Here is a 13,019-nt window from a genome sequence, read left to right as displayed (position 1 = left end):
GGATTTAGTTAGGTGATGTATTCAGTTATTCATTCAGCAAACATTTACTGAGGTCCTGCTGTGGACTGAGCACTGCTCTAGCTTACATGTTTGTATAGTGTCACCAGGAGGGGGAAGGCATGTCCACTGCATGCCCACTGTGTGCCAGGCACAGCGCGAGGGCACTCAGTCTTCATTTGCTTCTTGTAGTCAGTCTACGTGATATGTTTCATGGAGAAATTCAGGCTTCAGGTATTAAGTTACTATTAAAATGTAGAAACACTGGCCCACGTACCACCTAAATAGCATCTCGTGTATCAGTGAAGCTGCGCACACCCCTCTTGGGTGGAGCCTTCCATTAATGGTTCCTTTGCTTTTTTGCCTCTCCCCCGCTGCTGCTCCCAAAGCAAACCTCAGTCCTTGACTCAAGTGCCCTCAAGACCCGGGTGCAGCTCAGCAAGAGAAGCCGCCGCCGGGCTCCCATCTCCCACACCCTCCGGCGCAGCCGCGTCAGCGAGTCGGAGAGCAGATCTCCCCTAGAGGAAGAGGCCGACAGCACGTGGATGTTCAAAGACTCGACAGGTACAGCCCTCTCCTTCGTAGACACCACGCTGAACATCAGCAAGGGTTGAGGTTAAACGCTGGCAAGAACTTTTTGACTTTAAAGCTGTAGGATAACAGAACACAGTTATATAGGAAACTGTGATTTCTCATTCTACACAGCCTATTAGAAATGATTTTTTTTCCCCCTGAGGGATGATATATTAATTGGGGCTTCACAGGTTGCATGGAACAGAGCCCCTACTTGATAGAGTTTCACTATTTCTGCTTTTGTCCTTCTGAAATTCACACTGTATCTCTTTAGGTGTGTTTGTTGGTCTTTTTCTAGATTGTCAAGTTGAAAGATCAGTTTATTTATTACCAATCTTGTTTGGTGTCTAGTGAATTATTTAAGGCTACGCATTTTCCTCTGATCACTTCTTTGGCTGCATTTCATATCAAAACCCGAGCTTAGTCTTAAAGAGCAAATAGGAATGAGCCAATGAAGGGTATTCCAGACAGAATATCAACAGGATCAAAGGAACAGAGATGTGTGACGGAGGCCTCTCTAGGTGGTTCAGTGTTACATAGGCCGGAAACAGCAGGGACCATGCTGGAAAAGTAGGCAGGGGCCAGCTCACGGAAAGTGATGCTTCCTTACTAAGGAGTTAGTCTCCATCTGTAGATAAAGAGCCACAGAAGAGTCGTAAGAAGCAAATTCTTTTCTTGAAATGGAAACCAAAGCAGAGGACCTCCCCACTGTACACATATGCAATCTTTAGTTCCCCAAAGCTACTACAGGGGCTTTTGTTCAGTTGGGATTTGCTTATGGCAAACAGTAAGATGTCAGACCAGGCTTGGAACTTGGGGATGGGCGTAGCTTCTGACCAGATACCTTACACAAATGCTTGGAGGGTTATCTCTTTCTCTCCCACCTCGTGCCTGTTATTAGAGGAGATATTTAAATGCCTTGAGTAAGTCGTCTCTCTGTATTCTCTTGGTTTTCTGAGCCAAATTCCGCAGAGCTGCCTGGAGCAAGTAAAGACCAAAGTGGGGACAAAGTCACACAAATATCCCCCAGCCGGAACCTGGCAGCGACTTTGAGGAGCCGGCCAGGGACTGGGGAAGGCCTGGGGGTACGCTTTTTGAACATGCCCCAGTCTGGTGTGTGGCCTGGGGCCCCAGAGGGTTAGGCTTTGCTTCAGACATCCCTGTCCCCGTCCACCTCTCCTCCCTGTGCCCAAGTCTGTGTCCAAGTCTCCAGGAGGTTGAAGCTCCTCACTTTACTCCTGGAAAAGTGGGGACAGGCAGTCCATCATCCAGAAGTGTCACCTATGAGGCTGGAGCACGATGCTAGGGTTAAGTCCCAGAAAGAAGGTCTTGGGTGAAGGAAGGTGGCTTCCTGGTCCAACTCTGGGCAGTCCTTCCACAAGACACAGGAAGCCCTCCCCACTTCCTTTCAAGAGCATGACCCAGTGCATTGCTGGCTGAAAGTACTCCTTTCTCCTTCCCTGTCTCTGCCAAAAAAAAAAAAAAAAAAAAAAAGAAGAAGAAATTTTATTTTCCCAACTTAGAATTAGCAAGGAGCCCAGGAAGTGAGTCTGTGTGTGCCTAGTCTTGGGAGAAAACCCATCCTGCCTTATTGTCAGCATCTCTCGGCAAGAAGCAAAGTTGTGAAGAAGAGAGCTCAGGAAAGCAAGGCCCCGAGCTTGTCCTCCTCTGTAAAATTGGCCAGTAATCCCTTCTGTACAGGGTCACTGTGAGGCCTGCCTGAGGGACTGTATGTGAAGGACCTGGCCCATAGCCCTCAACCCGTGGTGGCTTCTAATGATGTCAGTGCCTTTTTCTTTGCCACAGAAGAGAAATCCCCCAGGAGGGAAGAGTCAGATGAGGAGGAGAAGCCATCCAGGACTGAGAGGACACCTGTCAGCCATCCCCAGAGGATGCCTGTGTTTCCAGGCGTGGACCCAGCGGTGCTAAAGGTACCACACTTCGTGCCCAGAGCTGCTCTCGGCCACAGCGGCAAAAAGAACAGGCTCCATGTTTCTTACTCTCCTTCTATCCTTCCCTTCCTGCATCCTTTTTTTTTGCTTCCCTCTGTCCCGCCTTCCTTCCCTCACTCCCATCCTAGTTTCTCATTTTTGAAATAGTTTAAGACCCACAAGAAGTTGTTAAAATAGTAGAGATTGTTCCCGTGTACCCCTCACCCAACTTCCTCCAATGGTAATCCCTCGCATGACCATAGTGTGTTATTAAAACACGGACATTGGCCTTGGCGCAGTGCTATGAGCAATACTGCTGACGTATGTGGATTTCACCAGTGACCCTGTGTTTCTTCATTTCCCAGACATGTTGTTCAGTTTGGTCTCATAGCTAAGCCTCAGTGTCCTCATCTGGAAGGTGGGCTAATAGTCCACCTTAGGCATCAAGGCCCAGTGCTGAATGTCAGAGAGACAGGAGTGAACACAACCAGCCTGCTGTCCTTGAGAAATCTGGTCTGCTACGGATAGTAGGCACATGAAATGGTCATGTCAATACCAAAGGACATGGGAAGCCAGCACTGGAACCGCATAATGCCCTCTTGAATGATGTCACAATCTCTACTGGATTGTGGAATCCCCAGGACGGAACTGGGCTGCCTCCTTCCTCCGCTCCCCAGCCACACAGGCATCTCTCACAGTCCTAGAAGCAGTGGTACTTAATTCAGGTGAAGGAGGAGACTCTCTTTCCCCTTCTGTTCTGGGCCAGGCACTGTGCCTTTGCAAACTCACTTTGTGCCCCAAGCAACACTACAATAGGTTGCTCTTTGCCCCCATTTTATTGAGGAAGGCTGGTTTTTTTATGGAATTTCTCAGCTCGATCCTGCATGCAGCCGTGAAGCCTCCTACGGCAGGGCCTTTTAGTTTGCCACTGTGTTAGTGGACGGCAGTTTTGCTTTTCAAGTCATTTCTTGCAAGAACAGAAAGTCAGTACATAGCAGATGTGCATGTTTGTTCCTCTAAGTGATTTTACAGGTTTTCAAAATGTGAACGTCTTGCAGCCACTGTAGCAGGCCAGAGGTTTTTCTGGCTTAATATTTTTTTTAAGCCTCAGAACAAGTGATAAGGCAGCCTAACACTGGAGGCAGTGAAAGGAACTGCTTACAGGAAGGGGCTCCCATGGGGACACCCCGAATAACTCCAGAGGCAAACCCTCGAGCCCTTGAACACAGCTTGGACCCACCGCCCTCTGTGAGGGTGAGGCCCCAGCCATTAGTGTTAATGCAGGCCCCTCGAGCCACATCTGCTCTGGTCGCTCTTGGCCGCAGGCAACACTCAGAATTTGTTAACAATCGGAAGAGGCTGCCAGGCTCTTTCTGGAAAGAATCCTATAGTGGGAGTCGGGCAGACCTGGGGGAATCCCAATTCTTCAAAACGGTCTGTGGCCCCCAATTCTTCAAAACGGTGTGTGACGTGGGGCAAACTGCTCAACCTTTGACCTTCAGTCTCCTCCCTTGTGCAACGAGAAAGCCAGTCTCTATCTCAGCCACCCGTGACTTGTCAGTTATGCCTGGCAGAGTCCGAAGGCTGGCTGCTCAGTGCATAGAGCTGTCGGGAGGACCATGGTGATCACCACCATTGCCGGGGGCTGTCCCAGCACTGCGTTGGAGACAGAGGCCACCTGCCACCACCACATACACCTGGTCTCGCAAGGGGATTCTGTGCACATCATTCTAGGTCATTCCATTCCCAACATGCCCTCCAAAAATGGGTGACAATCCACCCTGCCTTTTCCCGTGGGAATCTGATAGTCAAGAACTTCACTTTATTCAAATGTGTACAGGAGCAAGGAGCTAAATAGAGCTGAGCCTCCCCTGCAGGCCGGGCTATTATCTCCATCCCAGGGTTTTCAGGAAGTTAAAGGAATGTCCTGTGCTGAGCACATTACAAATGGAGGCTTTTCAGCCAAAGATAATTTGTGTGGATTTTTGGTGGTGGTCCGTTGACCCCAGTGGTCAAGCCTGGTTACCTGGACAAATAAGCCTGACCTCTGATGTTAATAAGCCTACAAAGTCGGACAGCATCTCCCCCTGCCCCTGTGTTTGCCTCCTGCAGAGGCCCCATCGTCACCATGCAATGACAGTGCCGTTGAATGGGACCATTCTTTAGACCACAGGCAGTTACAGACTCACCTTTCTTCTCTCCCCAGGCTCAGCTGCACAAGAGGCCAGAGGCAGACAGTCCCAGTGAGACCCCCAGCTGGACTCCCCAACCCAAGACCCCCAAGTCCCCTTTCCAGCTGGGCAGTCGCGTGCTGCCCTCCAGCATGGAGAAGGAAGAGAGGTGAGGGGTCTTGGGGATGAGGGCCCCTCTCAGACTTGGGATGCACTTCTGGGGAGGTGCTTGCCTAGGTTTCAGAGCTGAAGGCACGGAGAATGTCAACTATTTCTTTTTTCTCTAGCAATAGAACTTTGTTCACAAGAACTCTGATCCCTCTGAGATCTAAAAACGCAGAGGTAGGGAGGAGGGCCAGGAATCAGGCAGCCAGCCTCCCTTCCCTCTTTCCTTCACATCTTACATGTCCAGGGCTTCGTTGTTGGAAAACTTCTGATCTCGTCCAGCCCTTTCCAGACTGATGAGGAAGCTAAGGCATTTACCCTCTGGGAAAGTGCCTTTGTCTCAGGAGAATAAGGGAGATTATAACTTGCATGTAGCTTCTTTTCCAACTACATGTTTCATGTGACCATTTTCCCATGGTCATTAAACAATCTTCATCAGCATAATTTTTTTCTTGAAAAAGGTTCAAAGAATGATGGCTTTATTGTTTTTGTTAAAATGGTGTGTTCTCATTACAAGCAATTCTGAGAACACAAAAGTACACAAAGAAGTAAAGAATAAAAGAGTAAAACATGTAAAAATGTTCCCGTTAGGATGGCAGTTACTCAAATGTACTCATGTTGAGAAAATTCGTTGAGCTGTTGCATAGGTAGTTTGAGTGCTTTTCTATATGTGTGGTCTTCAGTTTTAAAAAAAGTAAAATAAATCTTACCTCCCCCAGACAGTCATTGTTATTATTCAGTAAATGTTAGACATCTTTTTATGTCTTATGGGCACTATACTAGTCAGGGTTCTCCAAAGAAATAGAATCAATAGGATATGTGTGTGTGTGTGTGTGTGTGTGCGCGCGCGCGCGCGCGCGCGCGTGTGTGTGTGTACACAGAGAGAGAGAGGGAGAGAGGAGGGTTTTTTTCTGTTAAGGAATTGACTCACAAGACTGTGAAGTCTGGCAAGTCTAAAAATCTGTAGAGTTCAGTTGAGTCCCAAAGGCAGTCTGTTGGCAGAATTAACTCTTTGAGAGAGAGGTCGTTTTTTTGTTGTTGTTATTGTTGTTGTTTTTATTCTATTGAGGTCTTCAAATGATTGGATAAAGGCCAGTATAATATGGAGGGTAGTGTGCTTGATTCAAAGTCTACCGATTTATACATTAATCTCATCTTTAAAAAATACCTTCGTAGAAACATCTGGAATAATGTTTGACCATGTTTCTGAGTACCGCAGCCTAGCCAACTTGACACATAAAATTAACCATCACAGGCATTCACATGGGTAGAGAGATAGAAGAATAGATGGATATTGGGGTGCAAAGGGGCAGATGGATGGAAATAATTTCACATGCGCTGTATAGCTGCGGATTATTTCATAGAATGGATGTGCCGTGATTTATTTAGCTTCTTATCACCGGGTGCTTTGGTTAATTTCTGGTTCTGGCTTGTCAATCATTTTAGTGTGGGCATCTTTGCCATCTGCAAGTGCTGGTTCAGCATCCACCTTGGCACAGTGGACGAGAAGTTGGGTAGCTCACAGCCCTGCCTGCAAGGACCCCTTGGTCTGGCTTACACTTGACTCTCACTGGCTTTGTGGTTTCAGATCAGAAGAGCCTTCACCCCAATGGCTAAAGGACCTGAAATCCAAGAAGAGGCAAAGCCTGTATGAGAATCAAGCTTGACCAGGTATGACAGTTTCTGGTGGGGAGACCTGGATGGAGCCTACAATCTGGGGAGTCAGGAACTTGGGCAAGGAGGCAAAGTTTTAGCGATTTGGGGTGTCATATCCTAAGTGAGAAGGGAAAATGTGGGTACAGGTTTGTTCTGGGTTCCTGTAAAGAGGGTAGCAATGATCTGTTCCCTCTTAAGGAGAAAAATACAGCTGGGCCACCCGGAGTGGGAGAGAAGGTCATGGGCAGAGTCAGAAGTAGAGTTCTCAGCTGCCCTCACTGCATCTCAGTCCCCTTTTATAAAACGAGAGGGCGGGACATCAAAGATCAGCTGAATCTGAAAGGTTCTTAATCTCTACATTCATATACAACCTGTATAATTAAACATTAATTGGGAAAAAAAAAGATTTAAAAAATCAAGTGATTAGATATTCCCTGGTGTAAGTCTCTAACGACTTAATATCTTAGACTTCAGTTTCCCCATCTGTAAAATGGGGTGACAGAGCACATGTCGCTGAGTTGCCCAGGCTCACTGAGAATACATCTCAAGTGCTTCCTGCAAGTCCTAGGGATGGGAGCAGGCAGAACACACTCCGTAAAAGTCAGCTCAGATGTGAGTAGCACAGGGACCCACCACCCCTCGTCTACAAGCCTGAAATCCAGAATGCTCTGACAACAAAGTGTTTTCATCACTCAGTGACAAAACCTGACCTGCTCGGATGTGATTAATGCTATTTAAAGTCTATTTTCCCCACTTTATATGACTATCTATATGTTACACTGCAGGCATTTTATATGCTTGATTATGGGAGTGTTGCATACTATATACATATAAAATGTATGTTGCATATTTATAGATATTTGTATGTATGCATATATATGTGTAAATAGTTGTATATAAAAAAACTCCAAAAAAGAATCTAAATTCTAAAATCTATGCTCATTTTTTGGCATAGATTTTGTTTGTTTTGTGTTCGGCACTGTCCATTTCGGGACACTGAGGTTGGAACCTGACCTAACTCTAAATTTCATGTTCATTCCACTATATCCAGCTTCCCACCCCCTTTCTCATCCTACCCCTCAAAACAAACAAACAAACAAACAAACAAAAACCCACATCGTCTTTCCTGGTGTGGCTTATGGTGGCGGCCGTCCTGGGGAAAACCAGAAAAGGTTTTAAGCCTTGATGATAGAGAGAAATTGGGCCACTTGCTGCCCCTACTGACACCAGCACTGTCCCCTCCTCTCCACACAGGGAACACTGCCACGTCTCATGAACAGAAGCCTTAACTGTCAGAACCCCAAGACAAGGCCACGCTGCTGCCATTCCTTCCTGCACAGTGGTTACCTGCTCGGGCCCTTCCGCTCACGTGGAGAACGCTGTCCAGCCCCCGCCCCCACCTCTGCAGGCTCTCCCCAGATCGGGCAGAAAGGCTCACCCTCTTCAAGCATTTGCACATCACCCCAGACAGCACTTCCGGCTGGGGAAGAAGCCAGGCTGCCCAGAAATGTCCATGCTGATGGGTTTATTTTTTATGTAAAAACATGCGTTTCTGTCGACTGTAGACGCCTGCAGCAGCCCCAGGAACACGGATGTGAGGCCGGACCGCCTCCCTCAATCCTGGAAATCAAAACTGTGAAAGCGCCTCTTCCCTCTACCCCAGGGCAGGTCTTTTTCAAAAGGACATTTCCAAGGAAGAAGAAACCACTCATTTCCTGCTATAGCTGTGGTCCAGGGCAGTGCCACTGGGCTGGGGGTTTTGATTGTTTTTCTGGCGAGTTCCAGCTCCCTCTCAAAGGATCAGCAGTTCTGATTTTTAAGCATACCCACCCTCGTTCTTTCAAGTGTATTGGTCCTTCCAGTGGGGCTGTGTGTATAGTCGGCCTCTCTTATTGTGTGTCATTTTCGTTTGCTTTAGAAGGTGATAAAGCAATAATTCAGCCAATTTTCCTTGACATTTGATATGTATATATGTTTTTATGTTAAAGAACAGGAGGAAAGAGGTGTGACTACTTGGCTTGAAGTATCTGATCATCTCAGGTTATCTTATCCCTATCCAAGCTTTTTTAAAAAAAAAAAATCTAATGTCACCCTTGTGTATAGTTTCCTGGTTCCTTTTCATCTGAGCTCTGATTTCTGTGGATCGACTTTTGCCCTTGGCCTCAAGGGTTCATGGACTGCAGCCGAAATGGCAGTGCCTTTCCCACTCAAACATCAGACCCACCCTGAGACTCTTTTTCTCCAGAGTCCTTTTTGAACACCACCTGAGCTGCTGGCATGGAAAAGCCCTTCCTCATTGGCCTCAGAACAAATGCATGAATAAGGGGTTCTCTTGTTTCTTCTCACCTCTTTGTTCTACCAACTCTCCCCCTGAATTCCATCTGACCAAGTGCTCTTTTTCGGTCCAAATGCAGGAAGGGAGGGTCTTGCCAAAAGCCCTTTTCTGGAGGGGAGGCCCCCGGGCCAGGGATCCTGGACAGAAGTGCTGGATGCTAGCTGACGAAGCAGTATTCTCCTGGCCTCTTTCTTTCTCGCTAGCTCTAAGTCCATTCCCAGAAATCTCCAACACACTCTTCACTCGGTCCTTCTCTTTGGACGTCCTCAACGCCAGCTGCCTCTACCTGTGAAGGCCAAGGCCCCAGCAAACAGCCTAGAAGTGCAGTTGCCAAAAAATGTCTGCCAACCTTCCCTGGGAGATGCCCATCGGCGAGAAAGATGCTCAGGCGGTTTATATAGCGGCCCGTGATGGCCGAGGCTGAGTGTCCTAATGGGTCCGCGCACAGCGCTGGATAGATATGGAAGTGGTGGGCACGTGCATGCCCTCTCCCCCGACTCCACCCCGAAAGAGGTGAAAACCTTCCTTGATAAATCTATTATTTGCAAATGGTGTCAAAGCATGCCTCTCTCCTCCTGGGCCACTTCTCCAAGAGTCTCTATATTTGACTCCCTATCGTTCTTCCTCTCTTATCTCCCTTTGCCATCTCTTCCCTCTCCTGGGGGTGGGGGGTGGAGAGCAATCCTGTATCTCCAGGTTAAGACAAAGGGCTGTACCCTCGAGCGTGATTCTGGGTCAGCACCATGGACAAGAATAGGAGGATCCCATCCCCATCCATCCCTGGGTCCTACTGGCCGAGCTTTGTTGACTGAGGGGTAGTCATTGGACCCTGTCAACCGCCCAACCTTGTGCATCTGTGTCTAGAGGTTTGGCCTTGCTTGATCATAATTTGTATTCTCTTCATTCCCTGAGTAAGTGGTCGATCAGTTCTCTGTGGCCATTTGGGGATTTAATCCCTCCAGGAACTACTCTAGTTGATTTTTCTTTTTTAAAAGCCCAGCTCATGTTTTATAACAATGCGACGTCGTGGCTTTTCAGTCAATAGGACCCATTTAGTGACAACCCCCAGTGTGTTCTGACCCTGATTTCCTTTCTTGGCTGCTGCTTTCTTTGTCTTTCTGGGAAGGGCCCGTTGACACCATCTTAGGCAGTAGGAAGTGACCTGATCTGTTCACCATGCACGATTCTCAATTCTGAATTTGTCACGTTTTCGCCCAAGTATACCCGACAGGAAAGAGCAACGCTAGGAAATGAGACCGACCCGGAGATCTTTTGTCTAACCCCCACACCTTGATGGAAATAAAAATCCAGTTAACCCCTTGGTGACAGAGTCCACCCCCTTCAGCTGACTAGAGCAAGCCCCAGATCTCCCCAGTTCCTTTTATTTTTGCAGCCTCATCTCGCCACTGCAGAGCAGACAGTCACTGTGGGTCAGGGCCACCCTGTTAGTGCCGACTCCCTGGGACCTCGATTCCGCTGAGATCAGTGCAGCGAGGTTAGAAGTGGCCGATGCTCAGAGCCTTTGCAGGTAGCTAGGCCAGCGCATCACTTCTCCTCTTTCTAAACTGGGCGAGCCCTTTGGGGCTAAGCAAGGGGTTGTATGCTGGTTGCTTGAGTTAGCCTGGAGTCATCTTTGGAAATCTATCTCCTTTTAAACTAACTAAATATGCCTTAATCATCTGTATGCAGTCAAGTCACCTGCCCTCCTCTAACCTTCCTCCTCTGGGCCTTCGGCTCTCAAGTGACAGTCTTGCATACAAAGCAAACTCCTACGGATATACAATCTCCCACCCCCCCATATCTATCTATCTATCTATCTCTCTCTTTCTCTCTCTCTCTCTCTCTCTCTCTCTCTCTCTCTCTCTCTCTCTATCATCTTTTATCTATAATCTATCATCTATCTAATCTATCATCTCTCTCTCTCACACACTTTTCCCACACACACACACACCCTTTGCATATCAGCATTTTGACAGATGGTCTTTTGATAAGTCTGTATCTTTTTCCCCTCCAGTAGATCCCCTTCTTCATGGTCTCTTGCCTAAGGAAACAGGCCTTTGACCTGAGAAATTCCATGGCGAGGCCTCAAAAATCAGTGTTGCGGAGAATTACTAAGCGCCACCAGAGAAACTCTGGTGCAAGAGAAACCTCATGGTGTTTGGGATGTGGGGGGTGTTGGGTTTTGAGTGAGGCTGACCTGACAGTCTCAGGTTGTCCTAGGATTTGGGGAAAAGACAGTCAGATGGGGATGCCTTCCAGAGGGACAAGACAAGTCATATGTTTTTGGACAAACGTGTTTTCTTTCTGTGCCTCCCGGGAAGTGAGGCCAGCTAGGTTTGCTAAGGAGACTAGAAATAGGCATAAGCCTGGAGTCTGAAACCTTAGAGGCTGTGCAAGGAACTTAGAACCGCCCTCGATGTGAGTGCCTAAGGGAGACATCAGCCGCTCCCCCCTGGTGCTGACAGCTGCCCTGTCCATTGATATTTTTACATTTCCCATCACCATGCTCTAGATGGCCCCTAGAGCTAGGCATAATTGCAAAGCTAAAAATCCACAAATGTGTGACTCGGGCCTGCATGGAAGATGGCTTCCACCCAAGGAGAGGGCTCTCAAGCCCGTGTCTCCCTCACCAGTCCTGCTTCTCCTCAGCCCCCTGGGCCCCTCCCACACAGCCCTGTCCCTTAGTACAGGAAGCAAGAGGATTTGCTTTCCTGTAAACTAGCATTTCAGGGTGAGCCTGAGGGGAGAGGGATTGGCCAGAGAAAAGCTTTCTCCAGTGAGAAATACCGCCCTACTTCAGTAATAGAGAAACTTTTCGTAGCTTCTGGTTGTGCCTTTCCTTCTCCATCATGTGTTAAAATGGAAAAGCAAAAGTCCCAGGGCATCGCGACGCCATGGGGTCGGAGGAGCAGTACTGAGGTGGAGGGAGCCCCTTGAAGCATGCAGGACCCCCCAGGAATCTGGACAGCGATCTGCTTCGGGTTCCATGCCCTTAGGGAGTGGGGCATCCGAGCTCTGTGCCCAGAGGCTGCTAGGAGCCTCTCTGTTGGAATTCTGCAAGCCCAGGTTCTGGAAATGTAGTCTGGAATGAGTATGCTCAGTCTAAGCCAGTCTGTACATCCTTTTGCCCCCAGTACCCTTCTAGATATTTCTTTCTTTAGTCTGGGTCGGTCCCTACCCAGGGAGCAGGATAGAGAGCCAGGCTCTGGAAAGTCAACCTGGAGTTTCCGGCAGGTTAACTTCTCAGCCTCTCCCCCCTTGCCCTCCCAGAATCTCCTCAGTTACCTTTGTATGTGGTGCCGTAACATCTTCCACTAACTGGACTGGCTTTTCTGACAATCTCCGGTGACATTACACCTGCTCAAAATATTATGCCATTGTCTAAAGAAGAATTTGAGCTTTTTAATGATCTCATCCCACATAGCCTTATAGATCCTGTAAATAGGGGGGCTTACGAAAGTAATATATTGTGTTCAATGGAAGGTATTTTGTACTGTGTCGTTTCCTAAATCAAACCGATATCCTAGAAGTCCTGTACTTCCCAGATGGCTTTGATCCTCAAAATGCTTTGTAAAATGGAGGAGTGGAAATATATATATATATATCAATATACTATATATTTTCCTAACCTTTCTTCTGTGTCCCTTCATCAGATAGTTGAGTCATGACAGAGAAGGAACTTGAGTCCTGTGCGTAGGAGAAAATTAAGCCTCCTGCCTGCTGGCGTTCTTGCAATTGCCTTATGAATTCACAAGCCGTAGAAGTTCCGAACAGAAGGCGGACGAGAGGCACTTTATCCAATCCCAGAAAGAACCTCTAATCGTGTGACTGAGACTTCATCTAGAAAAACCTATATTTTTAATGTTAAAATAATGAGGTTCCCCGGACCTCACAGAGTATTGGATGTTGACAAGTGCTTTTATATTTTGTAACTGTAAAGAGGTTTCATACGCACATCAAGAGCAGTTGGGAATCTAGTCAACTGCCAAAAATCAAGATGACCTTTGCATGTACAGAGATGTTGCATTCAGACTATGAAAATAGCAAATAAAGCTTTGATGCAAGTTGCATTGGAGAAGTTGGTGTGTCAGTGTGAATGAATGGACTCTCCCATGCATGCATGCCCGTCACTAGCTGAGTCGGTCTGTTGTCTGTGCTGAGCTGGGGGCTCGGCAGCAGGAGGGGGTGGTT

The 13,019-nt window shown here is 47.7% G+C and overlaps 1 protein-coding gene across 3 annotated transcripts in view; it reads left to right on the top strand.

The window, feature by feature from the left end:
* Nucleotides 1-12,906, top strand: part of KIAA1671 (KIAA1671 ortholog) — a 184,199-nt gene extending 171,293 nt beyond the window's left edge. For all 3 annotated transcript variants that reach the window (XM_016124212.2, XM_036221540.1, XM_036221539.1), the window contains 5 exons: nucleotides 387-561; nucleotides 2,377-2,501; nucleotides 4,708-4,841; nucleotides 6,426-6,508; nucleotides 7,748-12,906. In XM_016124212.2, coding sequence (XP_015979698.2) covers nucleotides 387-561; nucleotides 2,377-2,501; nucleotides 4,708-4,841; nucleotides 6,426-6,504 — 513 coding nt within the window. In that variant the 3' untranslated portion in view covers nucleotides 6,505-6,508; nucleotides 7,748-12,906. The remainder of the gene's footprint in view (nucleotides 1-386; nucleotides 562-2,376; nucleotides 2,502-4,707; nucleotides 4,842-6,425; nucleotides 6,509-7,747) is intronic.
* Nucleotides 12,907-13,019: the final 113 nt, after the last annotated feature.

Source organism: Rousettus aegyptiacus, unplaced genomic scaffold (assembly GCF_014176215.1).
Source record: "Rousettus aegyptiacus isolate mRouAeg1 unplaced genomic scaffold, mRouAeg1.p scaffold_m13_p_5, whole genome shotgun sequence".
NCBI classification, from domain to species: Eukaryota; Metazoa; Chordata; class Mammalia; order Chiroptera; family Pteropodidae; genus Rousettus; species Rousettus aegyptiacus.
This window is presented reverse-complemented; position numbering and strand designations above follow the sequence as displayed.